At 37.3% G+C, this 24,126-nt stretch overlaps 1 protein-coding gene across 3 annotated transcripts in view; it reads right to left on the minus strand.

The window, feature by feature from the left end:
- Nucleotides 1-24,126, minus strand: part of ITSN2 (intersectin 2) — a 119,652-nt gene that overhangs the window by 39,062 nt on the left and 56,464 nt on the right. For all 3 annotated transcript variants that reach the window (XM_065928660.1, XM_065928658.1, XM_065928661.1), the window contains 7 exons: nucleotides 14,655-14,791; nucleotides 11,520-11,656; nucleotides 10,399-10,496; nucleotides 6,597-6,763; nucleotides 6,158-6,302; nucleotides 2,789-2,994; nucleotides 799-863 (listed from right to left, as the gene is read on the minus strand). In XM_065928660.1, the coding sequence (XP_065784732.1) occupies nucleotides 799-863; nucleotides 2,789-2,994; nucleotides 6,158-6,302; nucleotides 6,597-6,763; nucleotides 10,399-10,496; nucleotides 11,520-11,656; nucleotides 14,655-14,791 (955 nt within the window). The remainder of the gene's footprint in view (nucleotides 1-798; nucleotides 864-2,788; nucleotides 2,995-6,157; nucleotides 6,303-6,596; nucleotides 6,764-10,398; nucleotides 10,497-11,519; nucleotides 11,657-14,654; nucleotides 14,792-24,126) is intronic.

The following is a 24,126-nucleotide window of genomic DNA, read 5'->3' on the forward strand; positions in this document are numbered from 1 at the left end:
GCCTGGGTTCAATCCTTGGTCAGGGAACTAAAAAATCCCACAAGCTGCACAGTGTGACTAAAAAAAAGGCAATTCATAACTAAATGTACTAAAATTTCCTTGTATTTTAAACATCCATAATATATAATAAAAGGAAAACAAAAAATTTCATGCTATCTCATTGCAATGCTTATTTATTTATTTATTGAAGTCATGGTGGAGAGATCCGACAGAATGTGGTTCACTGGAGAAGGGAATGGCAAACCACTTCAGTATTCTTGCCTTGAGAACCCCATGAACAGTATGAAAAGGCAAAAAGATAGGACACTGAAAGATGAACTTCCCAGGTCGGTAGGTGCCCAATATGCTACTGGGAGCTGACTCGTTTGAAAAGACCCTAATGTTGGGAAAGATTGAAGGCAGGAGGAGAAGGGCACGACAGAGGATGAGGTGGTTGGATGGCGTCACCAACTCAAAGGACATGAGTTTGGGTAAACTCCTGGAGTTGGTGATGGACAGAGACGCCTGGTGTGCTGCGGTTCATGGGGCCGCAAAGAGTCGGACACGACTGAGCGGCTGAACTGAACTGATATGAACTTTTATAGTACTGATTTTTTTAAAGTGTCAAGTATTTTCAGTCATATATTTTCTATCTCCTAAATATTCATGTGAAATATAGCGGCAGCAAGGTTTCTCCTAATTTCACTTTAACACTGAAGACACAAAAGCAGTAAGAGTAATAACTGTGGGAAGTCAGTTACATAATTAGTCAGTAGCTAATTTGACCTCCATCTAATTTACAAATTAACAAAAGCTCACCTTCTCCCACTGTACAGGCTGCAGAGGTAGGTTTCTTGTTTACAGATGCATACAAAGCTTCTGGTCTGCCAAATACACAAAACAGAAAAAAAACAACAATAATACATTAAAAAAGGTATCATCACGTAAATAAAGAAGAAAGATGGTTTGATGAAGACAGCAGGTTTTAGGCAGTGTGCTCTTTTAAGGGCTAAAATTAACTGAAATATTGTCTCAGTACACAAGCTAGAAATACGTTCATACACAAAATACTAGTGGATTTTATAAACTGCCTACTTACAAACTACTAAAATTTTTAAATCTAAGTAATTTCAATATGATTTATAAATAGTTCTTCAAATGTGAGCTATTTTGCTTTTCTAAATCTAAAAGACATTAGGCCCTGGTAAATGGGCAGTTATTTGGTGAAGCACATATGGGGCTGGATTTTGGTTATAAAAAAATAAGGGCAATTATAAATTTTACTACTTGTTTACAGCACAGTACATTTAAAAAATATATAAAAATAACAGCACTTTATTTTTAGATTTGGGAACATATATAGCTTTTATTTTCAATTTAACCCAGGAAACTGTTCTCAAAAATCTGGAAAACTGTGGCAGTAAGAACTAGACATCTGTATATATATCAGGGATCCCCAAGATGCGACTAACTATATAGTGAAGCAGTTTTCAGGTTAAAAGTGGACTCTTACTACAACTCATGGGCACACTGAATGGACTGCCTGGCTGAATTCTCCGTTACTGCAGGTTTTCAAGGTGCGTGCCTTATCTGTTAGAAAGGATCAGTAAAGAATGAAAAGTTAGAAATGTCCTTTAAGCATTTAAACTTAACCTGTTTGTGTTTATGTGTTCCTTCTCTGTAAAATGTTACGGAGTTTAAATAAGATAATTACCATAAAGGGTCTAGCACAGTGCCAGCACACACACATCAGCTATTACTGTTGCTACTGTTACCATCACACACTCTAGAATTCCATGTCAGTTTGAAAAGTAAATGTCTTCTGGCATTTGAACTAAAACTTAATGTACAGAACCTTAGCACTGAAAGAATTTTTAAAGATTTTTTAGTTATTTCCATTCAATTAATGAAAAAACTCGAGACCAAGAAGGCTTACCCCATACAGTCTGGCAAAACTAGTAGAATCAGAACTCAAGGATCTTAATTTCCAATGACCCCATTCCTTTTCAATAAATTATCTTGCTTTTCTATTTAGACCAACTTCCACATAAAACACAAGTGATAATTACCCACAGCTACATTAGAGTACTTAGTTCTTGGCAGTAAAGATGTTTGATGACCTGACTCCCCTACAGACTGGGAAATAAAGACCAGAGACCCCATCTGGTTTTGTTTTTTGTTCATGCAAAAGTTTCATTCATGTGTTCTTTCATTAACTCCTCTCTTCCCTAAGCAAGTATGATTGAGCAGCTACTAGGCATTAAGATCACACTAGGTATCAAAAACCTAAAAAATGAACAAAAAAGACGTGACTCCCACCTCCTGGCGCTTATGACCTAATAAGGAATATAGGTAAGAAGGGAAATAGCTACAACACAGTGTGCATGACCACCAAGAAAGGTGACCTGCAAAGGAACTCTGGAGATCCAGAGATGGGAGAGGCAGAGGCGAGGCCCTCAGTAAAGATTTATCTAAATATTGACAGTTTACAGTAAACAACAAGGGAGAAAGCTGCAAAGGAAATGCAAAATAACCTAAGTGACCTGCTAGTACAAAAAAAGCAACCAATCTAAAATTTTAAGCACTTTGAAAACTCTAGGAATCTGAAATAACTAGAATAAAAGATATTCTAAAACTGGTACAAATACCTTAGGTATGATTTTTTTCCACTCTAGGAATTACCATTCTGATATTCAGACTTAAGTTTAAACTTCTAATTTTCCTGCACAGCCAGTTGTACTGTGGCTGACTCATCAGTGAAACTGGCAACATCGACATCTCATGTCAACACACAAAACTAAGTGCTTACTCTTCCCGCTTAACTTCACTCCCAGGGATGATTTTGACGTAAGATTTCGGAAACCATCCTCTTCCTCCATGAACCTCCCCAAACCACCAATTTTCTTGCTGCTCCAAGACAGTAATAATATCATGTTTTGAGAAGTTCAAGTGGTTTTCTTTCTTTGCAGTCCAAGAACAAAGGGCCTGTGCTTTCAGGTTTTCTACAACCTGTCCCTGTGAATACAAAACCACAAAATTAAAAACAAACAGAAAACAATGACAACTGTGATTTCTGATTCCTAGGATATAACATACTTACTGCTCAAACAGGAGACCGGTGTGGCATGGTGGTGAGTTATTATCAATGATGATTTAAGATCATCTTTATGTACTAACTGATTTAAAATTATATATGACAGACAATCATCTGAATAGCCTTCTATGAATTTAAAGACCCAACACTTACCATTCAAGGAAACATCCTGGCATTAAGCACCATAATTATAGAAGGCAAACCCTGGGTCCTGAAGATGCGTACTCACAGACCCACTAAGTATGTATCACATAACAAATGAAAAGGGAAACTCTTTCTCTCCTCACTTCCAAGTCTCCTCATTGCAATGGATTTTGTTTATTCCACTAGGAATGGAGATGCAGCTGTGTTCGACCTTCCTCCACTTTTGTTTTCTGTCTCATAACTTCTTCATATTCTTATTTCTCCTTTCTTTTCTCTCAGAGGAAGGAGGGTTTCTGTTTTGTTGATAAGGCTAACCCCTCTGCCTGGGCTCTAAACTTTCTACCGTGTCTTCTCATTTTCTAAAAATATTTGTAATGTTGTGAATTCTCTCTTTTGAATCTTTAATTTCTTTACTTCTCTACTTAATTCTACTTCTAACTTCCTTAAAGAAACAGAAGTCTTGCACTTGCTTTCCAATTTCACCCCTCAGTCCATTCTAATTTAGGTTCTGCAACTGCTGTAATACTGAACTTCTTGACAAGGTCACTGATAACGTCAGAGCCAAAAGCTTCTTCAAACCCTTACTTTCCCTGAGCTCTGATTGGTGGTGACATCACTGAAACCCCTCCAGTTTCCTGAAGCTCACCATCTGGTGACTGACAGCTCCTCTTTGGTCCAGCCTCTTTCTCTTCCTGTTTCATGTGATTTCCCTTAAAATTTTATTTATGCCTAGGACTTCTCAAATCTGTATCTTTTAAAAATTATATGCTTGTATTTATTTATTTTATTTCTGGCTGGGCAGGGTCTTTGCTGCTGTGCAGGCTTTTCTCTAGCTGCAGGGAGTGGGGGCTCCTCTCCAGTTGTGGGGCTCAGGCTTCTTGTTGAAGCGGCTTCTCCTGTTGTGGAGCACAGGTCCTAGGCTCTGTGGGTTCAGCAGGTGAGGCTCCTGGGCTTAAGAGCCCAGGTTCGTAGTTGTGGTGCACAGGCTTAGCTGCTCTGTGGCATGTGGGATCTTCCTGGGTCAGGGATCAAACTCGTGTTTCCTGCATTAGCTGGTGTATTCATTACCACTGAGCTACCAGGGAAGCCCTCAAATCTATATTTTAACTGTAACTTTATCTTTTGACCTCTAGACTTGTAAATCAAGCTGCCTACTGGGCCTGGCCCTCATGCTTAGGTATATAAATACCTAAGTTATACATCTGAAAAGTAATCACTTTTAGAACTCACCAAACCCATTCCTCCTGCACTGCACAATGATACCACCATCCCCTCAGTCACCTGAGTTAAAGACCCTGAAGAGGTATCTTTAACTTCAACTTCTTCCTCATTCTTCACATTCAAAGGATTGCCAAATTTTGGTTAACTAAGACTTTTTTCAGTCCCTCTCTGCTTCTGAGTATTTTCACCTTTGTGACACTTGTTCACAGCATCACCTGTTACTACTGTGATGTCCTCCCTTTGGCGGTCTCCTCCCTGTGCTACCCTCTCCCAGTCTGGCCTCTACATGACCGCCGGAGTTCTCTCTCTAAAACACACAACTCAACTCTCCTTCTGAAAACCTTCATGCGCTTTCCACTGGCTCACGTGGTAAAGAATCCGCCTGCAATGTGGGAGACCCGGGTTTGATCCCTGGGTTGGGAAGATCTCTTGGAGAAGGGAACGGCTACCCACTCCAGTATTCTGGCCTGGAGAATTCCATGGACAGAGGAGCCTGGCAAGCTATAGACCAAGGGGTCGCAAACAGTCAGACACGACTGAGCGATGTTCACATGGACTTTCCACTGCCAGCTCCTTAGCATGGCATTAAATGCTTCACAAATAAATCTCAACCTCTCTCTCCAACTACATTTTAACTCTTTCTTTATGAATCTGGTAATCTAGCCACACTATAAACAATACTTGTTTCCTGTAAACTCCTGTGTTAACATACCTCAGTGACTTTCCCCCAATTGTTCTTTCATATGAATAACTTTGCTTCTCTGTTTGTTAAAAGCTTGCTCACTTTTGAGGGTTCTACTGCAATGCCTTAACCATTGTGAAGGCTGCTCTGATTCCCACTGGTTGAACTGAAATGCTCTCTCTTCTGTATACCCTTTAGGATTTCATAAAATATCTTCATTACAACACTTCTCATACAGTTATTTATTTGTGTCTTCATTAGCTGATGACTCACTAATGACAGAATTTTCTTCCATTAAATTTCTAGCACAGAATAAATGCCTAGGACCTATGGTCACACAATAAACATTTTCTGAGTAAGCTGAAATCTGCAGGACTCTATTCTGATAAAGTCTGCAATTTCTTTTTAATAATGTTAATGTAACAATGGGCTTCCCTTATAGCTCAGTCAGTAAAGAATCTGCCTGCAATTCAGGAGACCTGGGTTCAATTCCTTGGTCGGGAAGATTCCCTGGAGAAGGAAATGGCAACCCACTCCAGTATTCTTGCCTGAAGAATCCCATGGACAGAGGAGCCTGGCAGGCGTCCATGGGGTTGCAAGAGTCTGACATGACTTAGTGACTAAACCACCAGCAATGTAACAATGCTTGCATCTTGGTTACATCTAAACCAGAGGCTAAATATACATACAGTTCTCACACAATGACTTATTTAAGGAAAACACAAACAAACAAAACACCTCCAAGCCCACAGCTCTTCTTACAATAAACATTAAGAATACAATCAAATTTGTAAAGATGATATTTTGAGTTTAGAAACCTTGGCTGGTAGCAATTTGTTACTAAGAGAATAAATTGTTGAGAAACCCCTAATAATTTCTTCAACTTTGAATGACATATGAATGGTTAAGAACCTAAACTAAATGCTACAAACTGGTAAATGAATTAATGAAGCCTTTGTGCAAAAACCTTCATTCTATTTTATATGAAGCAGGAGCAATGTCAAAGAATAAAGCACACAAAAATGAAACATACAAACCTGTCCATGAATCGGTGACACAGACACAGGGGACACAGTGCGAGTGAAAGCCGATTTTTTCTGCCATGATGTGTTAACACTCAGGTTTGAAAAAGATACATTTTGATAATCAGTCACAGATGCTGGTTGGTTTGAAGAAAGTGACCTATAAATATAACAATATGATATAAGTATACTTAATTGTTTAGAATCTAATGAAGTACTACCAATTTATCTACTCATACATAATATACATTGTGCTTAAACACAAATTACTAAAAAAAAATCATGACCTATGTTTTTATTTAATAAACTTCAGTATTAAATTTGGAACAAAAGGTACTCTGACAGAGTCCAGTGCAGATTACAATATGATTAAATATCAGGTTGACACAAATACATATTAGGGATTCAAACATGTGCAGCGACATATAAATTCCGTTATTAGCTAAAAACTTACTCAGAAGTTGAGGTAGCAGATACTGTAGGAGGAAGTAAGGCCTTCTTAGGAGACACAGATTTTTCACTTGATGTCACTTTTTCTACATAATTGCATGGAAACCAGCCAAAATTTCCTTGAAAACTACCATAAAGCCAACCAGGTTCTCCTACAGTTTTTTCGTCAACCTATGGAAACAAAAAGAAGAATTATCAGTGGTTGGAAAGCCACATATTTGCAAAGAGAAGAGATGCAGAACACTGTCCAGCAGCCTAATTTTCAGAATCAAGTCCATCTAACTACATAGCTAAAGCATTTTCTACAATAGGTTACTACCTCTAACAATTGACAAGGTGCCCTTTTAAACTTAAATTTTTAATTTTATTCAAGTTAATACACAAAAACAGTTCACAAAGACCAGTAGAATCTCCATGAAGGCAAGAACAACAAATCCCAAGAATTATGCAACCTAAACCTGATTTAAATATTTGGTCTCAAGGTGAGGAATTACTGAAATGTATGAGTACTGGTGTTCTAATACTAACTTCCTCTTTTTCTTACAAACTTTTAAAAGCATAATTTCTTTCTTTTTTTTTTTTAAAAAGCATAATTTCTTTAATATTGTTTCCTAATATTTTCAACCTTATGAAAAAGAAAATGCCCATTCATTTATTCTTCAGAGTTAGGCCAGATTTGCTTTGTAAGCGGTCAATTTTAATCAATTTCATACTTGTCATTTATGATTATAATTAATTTCTAGTTGGCAGTTTACATAGAGACCTAAGCTAGGAAATTTTACATAAATTCTCACAGGCCTAGAGAAACTATTACTTCAAAAACAGCATTAACAGATAAGACTAGAAACATAGGTTGTGATGAAAAATGTTGCCAGGGTTCAGAGGAATTTCTAATTTATTGCACTTCCTCTCAAACCTCCTCTGCCACTTTATCACATTAAGTTGATTAAATCTTGCCTCCTATCTTACCGACAATACAGAAGCCCTCAGATTTGACCTCACCTCTACTTCAGCAAAATTTATGATCCTATCCACTCTTTCATCCAGCCCTCCAACCACAAAGAAAAATGCACCCAGTCCTTCCACCTCTCCCTCTTCCTGGGCTCTAGATCCCAAGCCCTCCACATTGTCAAGAATCCTTCTCGTCTCCATCCGTTGGTCAGAACAGTGAGGTCTGAGGTGCCTTCCTGAGCACTCTGTGTTCTGTGTGTTGATCTGAACGGTGGCTTCAATGATTTATGTTGTCGTTGTTTTAGTTGTGAAGTCGTGTCTCTTTTGCAACCCCATGGACTGCAGGCCACCAGGCTCCTCTGTCCATGGGGTTTCCTAGGCAAGAATACTGGAGTGGGTGGCCATTTCCTCCTCCAGGGGATCTTCCTGACCCAGGGACTAACTCATATCTCCTGCATTGGCAGGTGGATTCTTTTACCACTGAGCCACCTGGGAGCCCCTTCAAAGATTTACATGTGTGTATAAATTATTGAAGCTATTCACTGATGGCTGTGTACTTTACTAAATGTAAATTATAGCTTAATTGGAAAAAAAAAATCTCCCTCTATTAGTAATTTACTCTTTCTGGTATCATTAACCCTTTTTCTCTGCAGACCCTTTCTATCATTAAACTCGCTCAAGCTTCTGCCAAGTTAAAAAAAGAGAGAAAACAGAACAACAACTTCCCTCAATCCACATTTGTCATTATTTTCCACCTTCACTTCCTTCTCCCCTTCAGAAGCCAAGCTCCTTCAAGAGTTTTATATATTCACTGTCTCCTCCTTCCTCCCCTCCAACTGTTCCTCAACTCACAGAAATCTGGCTTCTTCCTCCACTACTCCACTCAACTAATACTCTTCTCCTCCAGGTTAATAGTAACTGCTGTTGCTAACACAATGGTTATTTCTTTAAAGCACTGTCTTGTTTTACACGTGGGCCACTTCTCTCAAACTTCCCTGACACTAAAACTCTGTTCTGTTTCTTCCTCCAGTCATTCTTCTCTGGCTCCCTTCAGTGTTCATGCTTCCCAGAGAGTGCACCTCAGCCATCTTCCCCCTTCCTTATTCCCCTTAGGGGAGCTCTGCCACAGTCACATCTTCAAAGACCATCACAACACACTGATGACATCCAAACTGGCCCCCTCTGACCTTTGCCAGCGATCTTGCTAGATACCTCTGGATACATAACTGCTGCCCAGAAATCTGAAACTCATCCCAAACTAAACTCATTATAATTCCCACTTAAATTTCCTCCTTCTAATCTTCCTCTCTTAGTGAATGAACACCATTATTAACTAAGCTGTCCAAATCAGGTGTGTGCATGCATGTTAAGCTGCTCCAGTCATGTCCAACTCTTTGCACCCCTATGGACTGTAGCTCACCTGGCTCCTCTGTCCCTGGAGATTCTCCAGTGAGAATACTGGAGTGGGTTACCATGCCCTCCTCCAGGGGATCTTCCCGACCCAGGGCTTGAACCTGCATCTCTTGCATTGGCAGGCAGGTTCTTTATCACTAGTGCTACCTGGGAAGCCTCCAAATCAGATATCTGACAGTAACTCATGACATTCTTTACATCAAGGATTCAGCAGAGAACATGCACTCAAGAAACTCCAGCTAACCTCATGTTCCTGCTGTCACCACCACCAGACTGGCTCTCTGACTGTGGGAAAGGTCTATTCTAGAGTGGACAGCAGTCCAAATCCTTCTTCTACTTCCTTGGGATGTCTATCTTTCTCAATAAACTATAAACTTATTCAGAGCAGAGACTGTGAATTGTTTACTATATCCCTAGCCTAGTATAGCCTCCAATAAGAATTTGCTGAAACAAAAGATTTAATCAAAAATATAAGTAGACTTTTGGCCAGAAATGCCCAGACAGGCTATATTTCTTCATTCTTGGACACTGCCTCGTCACCACCAACCAGACAAGGAGGAATGGCAGGGCCAGGAGACAGGACTCAGCTGCCTATGTAACGGACCTCCCTCAGCTGAGCAGCTACGCATGGCCACTGTGGCAAGGGCAACAGAAGCTGTGCGCAGCTGGGGAGGATACTGAGCATCTGAAGAGCCAGTTCTTGTAAACCCGAGTCCAGGTACCATTCGGCTTTTGCTACTCAACTGATAAAATACACCAAACTGGTGACAACGCAGGTTAAAAAAAGAAAACAGACACTGGCTAGGTGTCTGGGTAATATAACTTTTATTTCCTAAGAAGAAAACTGAAGTCCAAGTCGCTATGCTCCTACAGCCCGCATTCTCCCTAATGTATCACAATAGCTCAATCACTGCTATTCCCTGCATCTTCTCTTATTCATCCATTTTACATGGCTTGTGGTTATACAATAAAATCCTTTCTCTTCTGCATCTAGTTAGAACTATAGAACCTAACTCCTTCAACTCTTTTAATGCTTGTCAGAAAATAACTAGCTCTCCCAAATGTCATTAGTAATTTATTAAAATAAAATCAGTGTCACTTTTCATGGCATAAAGCAGCAGGGCCTAGTGAAAAGAACACGGGATTTAGAAATGCAAAGACATGTACTCTCACTCCCCACTGGCAGTGTGCTGCTGAGGATTACAGCTTGTGTGAGTCTTCCTTACCTATAATGTCCTCTGCAGATCTGTAGTATGTCTTAAGCACCAAATGAGGATGCGCTAAAGATGTATTTTTAAAATGGTAAATTACTGTATAATTCTTTACCATCTGAGCCACCAGGGAAGCCCCATAATAGTATACTCAATATTATTATTGAAAGTAAAATAGTACAGTGCACTCAGCTTATTCATGAGAAAAAAAAAGAAGACTTAGTTTCCAACCTGTATTATATCCCCAGAATTAAAACTCATTTCATCATGGTTCCTTGCTTCAAAGCGATATAACGCTCTGTAATTCACCAAAGTACCAGCTGGCTCACCTAAAGAGAAGATTATTATTATTTACTTCTTTCACAGATACACATCTTTGCTATGACTCACTGAAGAGCTCAAAAAGAAAAAGCAAACAAGCAAACTGAGCATCAAACAGTATAATGAGAATCCATTTGACATAGGCTTGTTGGATTTAAGTATTTTTAACAGTCACAGAATCAATATAAAAAACAAGCAAGGATAACTGTCTTAAATAGGAGGCAGCAAAACAAGAAGACGACTGGCAGGACGTGTCACACGCATGGATAAGGGAGGGTGAGGGCTGGCGACTGAGATGTGCCAGGTGGAGGGAGACTAAGCTGCAAGAGGCTTAGTTTGATCTGTGGAGGTCAGAATCACAGGGAAGACGAGCACAAAAGGGAGGTCACAGATGAGGAGGTGAGCCAGTATAAACAGGGTTAATTACAGATTCATCAGTATGGTTCTAAAAACAAAAACAGCAGAAGAGCTCACAAGTATACTAGACTTACTAGATTAAAGATATTTTACTTTGTTCATTTGTAGAATAAATGCTTTAACTTATAAAATTTTTAATACATTGTATCATTATTAAGGATTCAAAAATATGTGTATCCAGAAAAGACACAATAATACTTAAATTGTTAATATTTTAGAAATACACTGAGGAGGGGTACCAAAAACAACCTTATATCATCTGAGAAAATTTCACTGTGCAAAGACTTAATAGTTTACTGTTATTTCATTAAAATAAACAGTTCAGTTACACTAGTGAAATAAAGTATTTTAAATTACTTCAATTATAAACACTGTGTCCAGGTTTATGCATTGATAGTGATGACTACTTTCTTTTCTTTGTGCCATTTTAAGATTTCTACCCTCAATCTGTTTTAGTAAGACTACATCTTCTCATCCAAGTTTAATTTAGAAAAAGAATTAGCATCCATTTAAATTTTCTTCTTCTTTTTGCCTCATTAGAATCTTTTTTTCTTGTTGCTTTTGTTACTCTGTTTCAGAAAAATCAAACCAATTATTTTTATCCTCATCCTTACTTTGTTTCTCCTCAGCTTTCCGCTCTACTTCTTGAACTTTTTCCTGTGCTTTTTCTTCTTGGAGTCGTTTTTGCTTTTCTTCTTCCTCCTTTCTAAGATTTTCTTTCCATAAGTTTTCTTTTCCTTGTTTTGCTTTCCTTTATAAAAAAGAAAAAAGTTCACATAATGTCCTAAATTTCTTTTATGCAAAATAAAAATATAATAGACCTTCTTCCTGACAAACTGAAGAAAAATTAATATTTCTTATATATTTAAATATAATCTTAAACATAATTATGTATTTATTACATACAGCAAAGACATGTTGGGGGGAAGTGGAGAAACCATAGGGAATCAGGGCTGAAGGAGAAAACCAATTAGTCAATCAATTAATCAAGAGAGAAACTATGGACAAACAGATGAGCTGAAGTGTATGACTAACAATTTCTCACACTCTAAGATTTCTTCCTGCCCAGCCAACGTCCCAAACCCAAGGGGCAAAAAGGGGAAAAAAACTGAAATGGAACTAATCAGAAAACAAACATAAAAACTGTATTTAAATTTCCTTCCCTTCTCTCTAGATTCTTCACCAGGACTGCTGTCAAACTTACTCTCATTATCCTAGTTAACCCCTGTTTTAGGGATTTAGTCATTGCTGTGAAAATAGGAAATACTTCTGGACAGACAGATTACTTCTTATATTATCACCTACAAGTCTTCTTCATTTGTTAGATTTTGGATAACAGATCATTTTTCCTCGAGAGGTCTGTGCTTCTATACAAGTTTCTATGACATCTGATACAGCTGCAGCTTGGTTTCTAGCTAGTCAAGATGACCTGTGATCATGCAGAATTAATGCTCACCACAGTTCTTCCTGCACATACTTTTGATGATCTTACTGAAGGCAGAGCAGTCAACACCAAATTTAACAACTTCTTTTTTTTTTTTTAATTTAACACCTTCTTCAAGCCTCAGCACACACTATCAGGGGCTGTGACAATTGTGTCTGATGTATCCTGGGTTTTGGGGGGCACTTATGCCCCACAAAGGTGAAAGTCTTGGCTTAATTCTGTATCTCTATTCCTATAATTCCTGGAAGAATTTGGAAATCCTAGATAATTTTAAAAACTGTAGTCATGAACCCTTTCTCCTCATCCCCCAAATGTCTTACACTTCATACTCCAGGTTCATTATCACACAACTAGCTTCCACTCAACTCTCTGCAAACCCTCCTACACCCTCTGTCACTTTGCAGAGTGCTTTCTCTAGCATTTTCTGTAACTGACATCCACCTCTCCTTTCAGAAGTATGCTTCTCTAGCAGTCTTGACTTAATTCCAACCAATATTCCCTTTCCTAGGTCCTTGGTAATGTTCCCTGACAGTCTCTCATGTCTAGGATGACCCAACCTACCTTTATTTAAACTGCCATAGCATTATGAACACCACTATCAGAGTACTTGCTGCATATTTAATGGGATAAAGAAAAGACGAGAGAGTTAAGAGAAAATAAAATTAAACTTTGGTAAAGTTTCTAAGTTTGTGGATGAGAAACTGGTCCAGGGCCAGAAGATGCTTCAAAAGTTGGACAAAAGGCAGAGAGACCAGACCTACAATGGGAAAACCTGACTATTACCAATAGCTTTGGGCGAGAAGGCAACATAGCTGGGCAAGTGGCCAAGAAGTCAAGATGCAGTACTAAGAGCCAGCTCTGAACCAATCTTACATGTTCTGATTGCTTCCCTCTACTAAAGTAGGATAATGTGTGAAGATGATGAATAAAATGAAAATGTGTATTGCTAATATGGTCTACTGGGCTGAAAGAAACCATGAGCAATGATGGAGAGGTATCAAGATACTTGCACGTGTCAACAGAAAATCCTAGCACGGTGACTAGGGGTGCAGCCACTGCGCGGGTCCCTTGGGCACACACTGCTGCACAAGTTGGTGGCAGATAAAAACCTCCTTAGTTTAAACTTACTGCCTCTGCACCTACATTATTCCAGTATCTCTTGCTAGGGAGTCACAAAATTATCAGTCTTGGGGTAAAAAATGTTACAGCTATTTGCTTAGCTGTCTGAATTCCCTACTAGAATTATGAGGATTCCAGAGACAAGGAGTAACCCAGAGATTACCTGCATCACAGTCAACAGTGACCACTAAATAAAAATGTGTTGAGGTGGTTATTCTGAAGTTAGTAAGAAAACAGGCCTGCTATATGGTAATGTGTCTTTCTTGTCTTCCCAGTAGCTCTTTCATGGACATTATGCTTCTACTCTTCTCCAGGGTAAAAAAATGCTGGTGTGCTGATATTTGTTAATTATAATAATTTCTGACACTAGAGAACTTGGGAGAAACTTAGGAACGTATCAGAAGTAGAATCTTACCGAAAGAAAAAAAAGTCATGTGAAGTCTCTAAATGAATGGCTCTATGCTTCAGATATACAACTGTCTCACTTTTCTTTGCTACAAATGTAGGCAGTTGATGTAGCCCAGATATATACAAAGAAAACTGTATCAACATGGCATTTCTGCACTCAATACTATATTCTATAAAATTAAGTACTTGGTTTTTATGATTTCTCAGGAAACAATAATAGATTTACTATGGAGAGACAAAAATAATGAGTGCTTACTACCCACTAAACATTATACTTGGCTCTTTAGTGAGTGAAGTGAAGTCGCTCAGTCATGTCCGACTCTTTGCGACCCCGTGGACTGTAGCCTACCAGGCTCCTCTGTCCATGGGATTCTCCAGGCAAGAATACTGGAGTGGGTTGCCTTGGCTCTTTAATCTTATTTAATTCTGAATTAGCTATGAGGTATGCATTACTGTTTCTATTTTTCAGAAGGTAAAAACTGAGGTTCCAAAAGGTAAAGTGACTTAACCAAGGTCATTCAGATAGTAAATGGCAGATCAAGATAATCCAGGTTGAACTTCAAAGCCTGTAGTTTTCACTAAGGGAACATTTACAATTGGTTACTGTAAACTCAGTCTGCAAAAGAAGGACTAAACTTCTAAACTTTAGAATCTAATTAGCATCTTAGGATAATAATTTTATTCCCCTTATATTTTTCATAGTCAAACTAAAGATATGGGCAACAAAAATTAGAATTTTAGTAGCAATATAGTATAATAAATTTATCAACTACATTACCTTGTAGCCTCATCTTCTAGTTTCTTTTTCTGAATTAACTCTGATCTTTTTCTTTCAATTTCCCTCAGTTTGTCACGTTTGATCTTATAAAGCTGTTCAATGGCTAACTGCTGTGTATTGTAGCTTTCTCTCAGTTCCTAAGGAGAAAATAAAAAGTTAATATGGCATGGATTTAAATACTTTTGTCTTACATAATAATGTGGCAACTGCATTTAAAGATAAAAATCATAAAGCAACTTAAACTAAAGTAAAAAAGATTAAAAGTCTTAAAAAAGATGATAAAAAAAATCTTGAATACATTAAGAACTGAAGGTATATGGCCACTGAGGACAAATGTATGTTAAAATCAACTACTTTTATATTAACTCATTCCCAAGGAACAAAAACCTTTATAAGCCAAGTCTTTGATTTGGTACTTCGTTTTCTTTTTTTTTTGGTACTTCGTTTTCAATAGAAAAGCAATCCATTAAAAATCCAGGGAAAACAGTTTGCTGGTTACAACATTTGAAGAGGAATTTTGTTCAGTCATAGTTTTGACATGTGTAGTTGAACCAAGTTACCCATAACTTTTATCCAATCAGATATTGAACTAAACACAGAAGTAATTATTTATTAAACTATGCAATACTTATTTAATTTAAATAATTTAATAACTAAAATGGAAAAGATAATGTCTACCTAAAACCATGACTAGAGTGGGTCAAAATAATGAAAAGTATTAAACAGGGATTAAATGTTTATTGAGCATCTAGTTCTGTGCAAAATGGTATAAAGATTCACAGGGGATCCAATCCAAGACCATCTGACTCCTGAGTCTATAGTCCTTGTCTTCAAAGAATTCAGCCTAAAAGTAGAGAAAAGTGCCAAAATCTGGAATATAGCTGAGTGTCTTAGCAGAAACCTGTGATTATCCACTCTGCATTCCTTCCCTTCTCTACTAACATACTCGTCCTCCTTTGGGGAAATTGCTTTACTCCCTGAAAACCACCCTTATATGTGGTTTTGAAGAATCTGTCATACTCAGTGCTCCTCCCACTTCCACCCAAGTGTGGTCAAGTGATCTAAACAATCACAGCCCCTCATTCTCCTGGCAAGAATGACTGGTGCAAAGGACATGCACATGATCCAAGCTGGGCCACAATCCCTTCCCAGGATTCAGATATATTGAGGAGGGGAGAAAGAAGCCTTTCCTTCACTAAACTCATTAAAGTGCGGGTAAGGTAAACCTGGGACTGCCCCATTTCCCAGTGAGGCCATCAAGGGTAGAAATGAAGTCAACACAGGAAAGAGAGAAGCAAAGATTAATTAAAGATTAGAGGTGGAGCAAGGAGGAGTGCTGGGGAATCAAATCTGTGACTTCACTCCCATGTCTAGGAACAGACCCTTCTACTAATTCAGTTAGCAGTCCTAGTATTCTTCCAATTACCACTCTTAGCTTAATTATTTTGAACTGAATTTCTTTTACTTGGAATCTACAGAATCCTGAACAAGATAGTAGAAAAATGCTGGGATAAGGAAGAGGAAAAAACTGCAAAAACAAAGAAACTCCCACAAAAACCTAAAGTAAACAAAGGAAGCTTCACAGCAAAGGTGGGAGCTTAGATCACATTTGGATAGAATTTTTTGGTAAAAGATGTCTTGGGGCATCTATTTATATACAAAAACAAAAACTCCAAGTCACGAGCAAACAAAAGAAAACAGCCTAAGCTCTATTTCTTTACAGAAATAAAATATTTTATATTTTCAGAAATAAAAATATTTTATAAGTGAACCCTTTTAACTAGACTGAGTAAATGTGGTATCCAGAGACTATGCCCAAAATGTCTAAGATCAAGACTTAAGGCAACAATAATACAAATACCACCATTCATAGCAAAGTTTTCACATATCTCAGATCTCAGTTTTCTCTCTTACAGATCTCAGTTCTCTCTGTTGCACCTTTCTCTAGACTCTATTGAAAAGCAGAAGACTACTGTGGTTACATTCTATGAAGAAGTAGCCTGGTTTAGTGCAAAGACTAAAGCATGGGTCTGGAGTAAGACCCCCCAAGATCTGAATCAGGTTCTGTCAGTGACTCGCTGAGTAACCTTAGGAAATCTCACAGTCTCCTCAGCTGTAAAATGAGGTTAATTACAGTGCATGCCCCACAGCATTGCTATGAGAACTGAATGGGTTAACACACATAAAGTGCTTACAATAGTGCAGGGCACTAAGTGCATCCTTAATAAGTATTAGCTATATTACTGGCTGAAGTCATAAAAAGAATAGTTTAAAAGCAAAGTGGAGAGGAGCCAAATTAATGTCTGATCTTAGTATGGTTGCAAGGTTAGCCCTCTAACTTGTCCTTTAAAATACTGTTCCAGGGACTACTCTGGAGGTCCAGTGGCTAAGACTCCACGCTCCCAATGCAGGGGGCCTGGGTTCAATCCCTGATCAGGGAACTAGATCCTGCACGCCAAAACTAAGACCAGCCAAATAAATAAATAGAGGTTAAAAAAAAATACTGTTCCAAGTCTTCCTTCATTAGCCATTCCTCCTGTGTCTCTGCAAGGCATTATGTGTATTCTCCTATCACAGGCAGCATCTTCCAACTGTATGACTGTCTCTCATCAAGATAATCCCGGCCAAGAGAGAGCCTGGTAGACTATAGTCATTTAGTTAGTATTTACTGGGTGAATGAAAATACGTAAACCACAGGTAAGGTAAGGTAAGTCCCTCAGTCGTGTGCCACTCTTTGTGACCCCATGGACAAGAGGAGCCTGCAGGCTCCTCTGTCAATGGAATCCTCCAGGCAAGAATACTGGAGTGGGTTGCCAGGCCCTCCTACAGGGGATCTTCCAGATCCAGGGATAGAACCTGGGTCTCCTGCATTGCAGGCACTCTTAACCGTACATAAACCATAGTCTATGCATATTAGTAAGACGTGAAGAGTACCTTGGGGTTTGCCAAAAACATTTCCTCTATCTGAGTTACAATGATCCCAGAAAGCATCATTAGATTCACTCCTCTGAGTTATGTCATGCTTCTAGGAAGTCCTGGTTAAATCTAATAGTTAACTATTACTTTGCAGGACAGCAGAAATTAACACAACACTGTAAATTAACTATACTTCGATTTTAAAAATAATCTATGAATTAACTGAAAGCAAATAAAGAATCTGCACTTACAACCAGAACTGTTCACCATCTTAACAGAACAATAGATCATTCTTTTCAAGCTAAGGAAGTTTTCTTCTGTTCCTAGTATGCTAATAACTTTCATTTTTTAATCATAAATAAGTTTTAAATTTTATCAAATACCTTTTCTGCCTTTAGAAAGATGAGCATATTGTTTTTCTCCTTTAATCTGTTTATATGGCAAATTACAATAAAACATTTCTACATATCAAATCACCTTTGCCTGGGTAAGATAAATCCCACTTGGTCATAGCTAAGTATCTGTCTTATAAATTTCCATATTCAACTTTTCAATATTATTTAAATTTTTGCTTCTATGCTAAATTGATCTATAATGATCCTTTCTCACACTATTCTTATCAAATTATGAGGTTTATGGTAGTTTCATGTGACAAGTTGGGAATACTCCCTCTTCTATATTTTGAAACAGATGTATAAAATTGGAGTTATTTATTCCTTCAGTAAAATTCCAGGTCTAGACTCTCTTTTAGAGGAGATTTTATACTACAGAATTAAAATATTTCATGACAACAGAGCTACCTATTTTTTTTCTTGAATCAGTGTTAACAAATTATAATTTGTTCATTTCACCTACATTTTTATATTTATATGCAAAATTTGTCATAATATTCCCTCTTATTGTTTGCAATGTATTTAATTATTTTTCCTTTTTACTAACTTTATTTTTACTTCCTTCTAAAATCTCTTGCCAAAGGTTTATTTTTTTAATCTATAAAAGTAAAAATTTGGTTTTCTTAACTCTTTCTATTAAATATCTATGTTTTATTTCACTATTTCCTTCTACTTTTTTCCTCCTTTATTACGCTAGTCTTTTTTTAGCTTCTTAAGTTGAACACTTAGCTAATAAATTTTCATTTTTTCCCTAATATAACCATTTAAGGTCAAATTCTGACTCTCTGGGTTGAATTTCTTTTTGCTCTCTGTGTGACTCTGGGCAGCTTAATTTACTTTTATGTGAAATGTGAACCAATAATAGAAGGTACATCACAGGGGTAATGTTAAGGATTACATAATATAAGTAAAACATTTAGGACAGTGCCAGTCACAGAGAAAGCCTGTAATAATCTTATCTATTATAAGTACAGCTTGATTTATGAATTAGAAAATAATTGACTCCTGATATGAAATATGAGGAATCTGCTCATTTACACTATCCCGCATCTCCTCTTCATTTCCCAATGTTTAGCTATAACTTAAAAATAGACTTAAACTACTATTTCATTTTCATAAACATTTGAAAACATTTGGCAACTCTAAATTCTTCTCTTTATTTTGAAAATTTTCAGATTTACAGAAAATTTGACTAAGTTGCAGACACTGATGTTTTCACCCCCTAGAACTTCATCATTATTCCACATAACTAGTGTCAATGTCAGTACCAAACTAAAGAATGTTAATAGTGACATAGTAATATTAATTAATACAGAACTCATATTCCAAAAATGTCCCCAATAGTGTAAACACTGTCCTTAATAAGTTTTTTTTTTAAGATTCACTATCCAATCAAGGACCATACACTTTGTTTCATTGTTGTTAGATCTCCTCCATTTTTTCATGAGATTCACATTTCTAGTGTGTGGGTTAGTATTTTATAGACCAAACCACAATTTGGGTTTGCTTAATTATTTCCTTACACTTACACAGAGATGAAATGTTTTTAGCAAAAACAGCACAGAAGTGATGTGCCTTTCTCAGTGCATCCTATCAGGAGACACGTAATGTCAGTTGTGCCATTCTGGGAATAGTAAATCTGACTGCCTGGTTGAGGATGGTTTACCTGGTTTCTGGCCTGAGGTAACAGTAATATGACTGACTGGGTTTCTGGCCTGAATATTCTCATTGCTCTTCATTGCCTTTCCCAGATGACTATTTGTCCTCTCTCATACAAATTCCATGCTTCTGAGGCTCAGAATACTATCCAGCAGTTCCACCCTCCCTTTCCTCTTTACTGTCATCTATCAATCACCTGGTCACTGCTCCTCACTCATTCATTTTCATTATCCTCCCAATCTTTGACATCCACAAAGATAACCCCATCAAAACCTAAATTCTGGCTGATCTCCTCAATGATGACCTCTTTTTTTGCTCCATTTGATCTATCACTTGCATTATTATACCCTGAATCTTGTCATCATCTCAAAGAAAACTACCATTGATCAGTATCCCATTTTCCTAAGTTCTTATCCTTCAAGCTTTTCTTATATCTGATGCATCCATTTCAACAGTTTTTCAACCTCTCTGGGACCTCTGCTCTGCTGACCCCATCATCCTCTCTTTTTCCATCAACAACCGTTCCTCTTTTCATATCCCTTCATGTTCAAAACATATGTCAGAGTTCATTTTTATCATAATTACTGTGTTAAGATCTGTAACTCCCTTGTTCGTCCCTCTCTGCCCATATCTATTAAAACCTCAAACCTGCTTAAATCTATGAATCTATGTCATTACCCTTTTCTATGCTTACATATAAGCAGCTGAACTTTGGTGGAGAGAAAAAAGACAATTAGTCATGCTGTTTCTTTTTTAAATTCATGAACTCCAACTGTGAATAGGCATTCAACATTCCTCAGGATGTGGACTGCTTTCCTCTACTAAACTTGCACTCTCTAGGCACACTGAGATGTGTTATTTCATGGCTACTTTTCTCTCCTGAAATTTCCCAATCTTCCATTCATTCTCCTCACTACCAGCCAATAATCTTGCTATATTAAGCCAAACTGGATCTCCCTCATTTTTCCATCTCAAAAGCATTAAACCTTCCTGCATCTGATCCATCTCCTTCTAGTCTGAGTTATTCCATGTCCTTAACTATTCATGATTTCTTGCAACGATCCAACTTGCTTCTGATTTTAAATTTTGAAGCTGTCAACTTCCTACTCTCCACCAACAAATTTAACTGACTTCATACTTATCTTCTCCCCATATGCTATATTGGAAGTATTCTTTTTATCTTGAAGAACAAGATTATATCTTAATCTGCTTCCCTGGAACTTTATTCCATCAATTATCACCACTTTAATAGTCTCAATCTCTCACTATTCTCCTCCCTCCCTTCCTCTCTCTTTACTATCTCCTTCAAGTCTTTTCCTTCCTTTTTTTGAATTCAAAAAGTAGCCTTTACTTAAAAGAAAAAACTATATGAAACAAGAAGTGTTCTTAAAATCTGGGATATATGTTTCCCACTGGTTTTGACTAATTTCATTCTACTTTTTCCTTATAAACTCTATGCCAATAACACTTTAAATGCTGCCTATCTTCTGACTGAGAACATTTAAAACCATCCAGCCATTCAGCAAGTATGTACTGCCATCCATGATGTTCCATGCACTGTTTTAGGTGTTGGGAATTCAGCAATAAAATATTTGGCTTGAGTTGGCAATTAAGACCCTCTGATGGATATGGTTGTGAAAGTGAAAGTCACTTAGTCATGTCCTACTCTTTGTGATCCCATGGACTATACAGCCCATGGAATTCTCCAGGCCAGAATACTGGAGTGGGTAGCCTTTACCTTCTCCAGGGGATCTTCCCAACCCAGGTATCGAACCCAGGTCTCCCAAATTGCAGGCAATAGATTCTTTACCCTCTGATGGATATAGTTAGTCACCCAAAAAGCTCAATTTTCTCCATTTCATGCTTCTGTCCTAACAAAAATGATTCATTGCTCATGTATCCATATGCTGCACAAAAAGGTGATACCACTTTCAAGGGTGGCCCCAATTATTCTTTTACTTTTCAACTTTATTATGAAGTATAATTGGTAAATAAAAACTATACATTTAAGGTATACAACTTGTTTTAATACACATATACACTGTGACATGATCACCCTAATCAAGCTAATTAACATATTCATTTCTTCATATAGTTACCACTCCCTCTCCTCATTTCCTCCCTCCCTGTCTTCTCTCCCTTTCTTTCTTTCTTTCCTGAGAATGTTTAAGAGCTATCCTCTTAACAATACTGTATTGTACAGTTCAAATTCGCTAACTATAGTTTGTAGTCACTATGCTGTGCATTGAATTTCACAATTTTTCCATCTTGCATAACTAAAACTTTGTATCCTTTGTTGTCTTTCTTAAACCAAAAAAGCCCAATGTTCTCTTTTTAACCAATGCTTTTTTTTTCTCCATGCTCTCTTTTCACTCTTCTAAAGCTTTTCCCACTCACTCCACCCCTCCTCAGCTCCCATTCATTCCTGATCTGCAGCAATTCAGCTTCTGGTGGTCACTCAACTGAGATGACACTCTCAAAAAGGTCTTCAATTCAATGGATACTTTCCAGTACTAAGTTAACTGACTGTTTTGTATCATCTCTAATGGCTACAGAAAGCCTCTTTTTTGCTTTCTGTAAAGACAGTCACTCTCCTGACAACTCTGATAGCATAGGTTTCATCCCCTTTTAGATTCCTAAATTGCCTCTGATGAAAGCATCAACAAGCAGTGAAAGGTTGGAAGGCAGGAAGCGGAAGGAAGAAAGTAAAACAAGAAACGAGAATAATCTGCTGGCCTGTGGAGAATCAAATGCTAACTCAAAGAATCAGGCTTGTGTGTGTGAGCGTAGTCCACAAACCACTGTCAAACTTCACTGTGTACATGAAGAAACAGGTTTAAACTTCTGTGTGATCTGAAGCACATATTCTAAGGTCAGATAACCTGGCAATTAAGGCTACAACCATAATGGAAAGGCTGATACAATCTTTCCGTCTACCTCGCTTTAGGTAACAACTGAGTTCTACTTCCTGCCTTCACTGTGTATGTACATTTAAGTGCCCTACTGCCATCCACCTTAGTATTGAGTAGAATGTATTTAAAATCTACTAGGCTCAGCTAGTGGTAAATATAAAGCAACTCTCTTTAAACTAAATTTAAACATGAATTCATTGAGTATTTTAAATATTTTTTGTGCTATTTACACATGAAAAAGTTAACTGCTTATTTATAAATATGATTTAAACATTTTTCTCTGTGGTGCAAGTGTATCTAAATATGAGACCTGATAACTAGACAAAACCAAAGCTGTACCTACATTACTGGTTCTTATCATAGTATTGGGAAGCAGCCTGATACATATACATGACATAACCTTGCACTAGATTTCAGAAAGTATTTAAGTTTTACTTTAAACAGTAATTTTCAGTGATATGGGTAAATAATTTAGTCTCACATTCCCTTAGTTTCCCTTTTAATTGAATCAGTAATCATCCCATCATTTAGTCTAACTCACAGGGAACCAGGTAACATTTCTAAGTGTCATGGCCTCCTCATGAGAACTCTGGGCAACCTTACTGATTCCTGGCATTAGACTCAAACAGGCAGTGAAACAGCAGAAGGATATTTAAGCAAGCAGAAAGAAAAATGCTTATATTGTATAGGTTATTTCAAACAAAGATACTCAGATAAATGCAAAGAATAGTCTAGTGTTTTAAAAAAGAAACAGTAAAGTAACTCAAAGAAAAAGAGCTAGATATTAGAAAATAACCTTAAGTAAGAGGAAGAGGTTGTTGAGACAGCTTAGCAGAGACAAAAGGCACTGAAGAACACAGTCATCCATATTCCCACACTGTAAGATAAGGCAGATAAAAAGCCAATTAAACTATGTACAGATTAAAAAAAAATAATGTAGGGAAGATAACTTGGTTGGTTTGTCTGTCCATCAATGACAAATTATTTGGTTTTCTTTAAATGTTTTTTTCTACAGAATATATGCTGGCGTAGAATGTGTCATTAACATTATTCACCTCAAATTTTCCCTCCTTCACTGAAGCCACCATGGTTTCTTTTCTTGATCATACTGTTTACTTTCTGGTTGGTGTAACATTATTCTAAATAAGTTAGCAAGATGAAAGTCAAATGAAGAGACAGATATGCCTGAAAAACCTTGTAATATTTTATGCTCTGAAAACTTCATTTGCTACAGCTTTGTTAGCAAAGGAGTAACTGAGACTAGTCCAAAATTTCAATCATGTGCTATTAGTCTGATTTTTAGCTTTTAATATTTTCGTTCATAGGTATGGCTTAGGCATACAACTAATACTGCACAGAATGAGAAGCATATGGTATACGTTTTGGACATCTGCTCTTTCACTGCAGCAAATAATGAGTCACGAATCTACTTTTCATGCAAAATTTTTAGTGCCAAATTATGCTTTGGATTGCACTGGTTACTGCATTATTTCACAAAGGTTAATTAAATTGTAAAAAAAAGAATTTAATTATTAAAACAGCCTCTACCACCTGGACTATTAAAATTTTTCCATATTTCCCATTTTCAAATTT

The sequence above is a fragment of the Muntiacus reevesi genome, chromosome 3 (genome assembly GCF_963930625.1).
Source record: "Muntiacus reevesi chromosome 3, mMunRee1.1, whole genome shotgun sequence".
Taxonomy (NCBI): domain Eukaryota; kingdom Metazoa; phylum Chordata; class Mammalia; order Artiodactyla; family Cervidae; genus Muntiacus; species Muntiacus reevesi.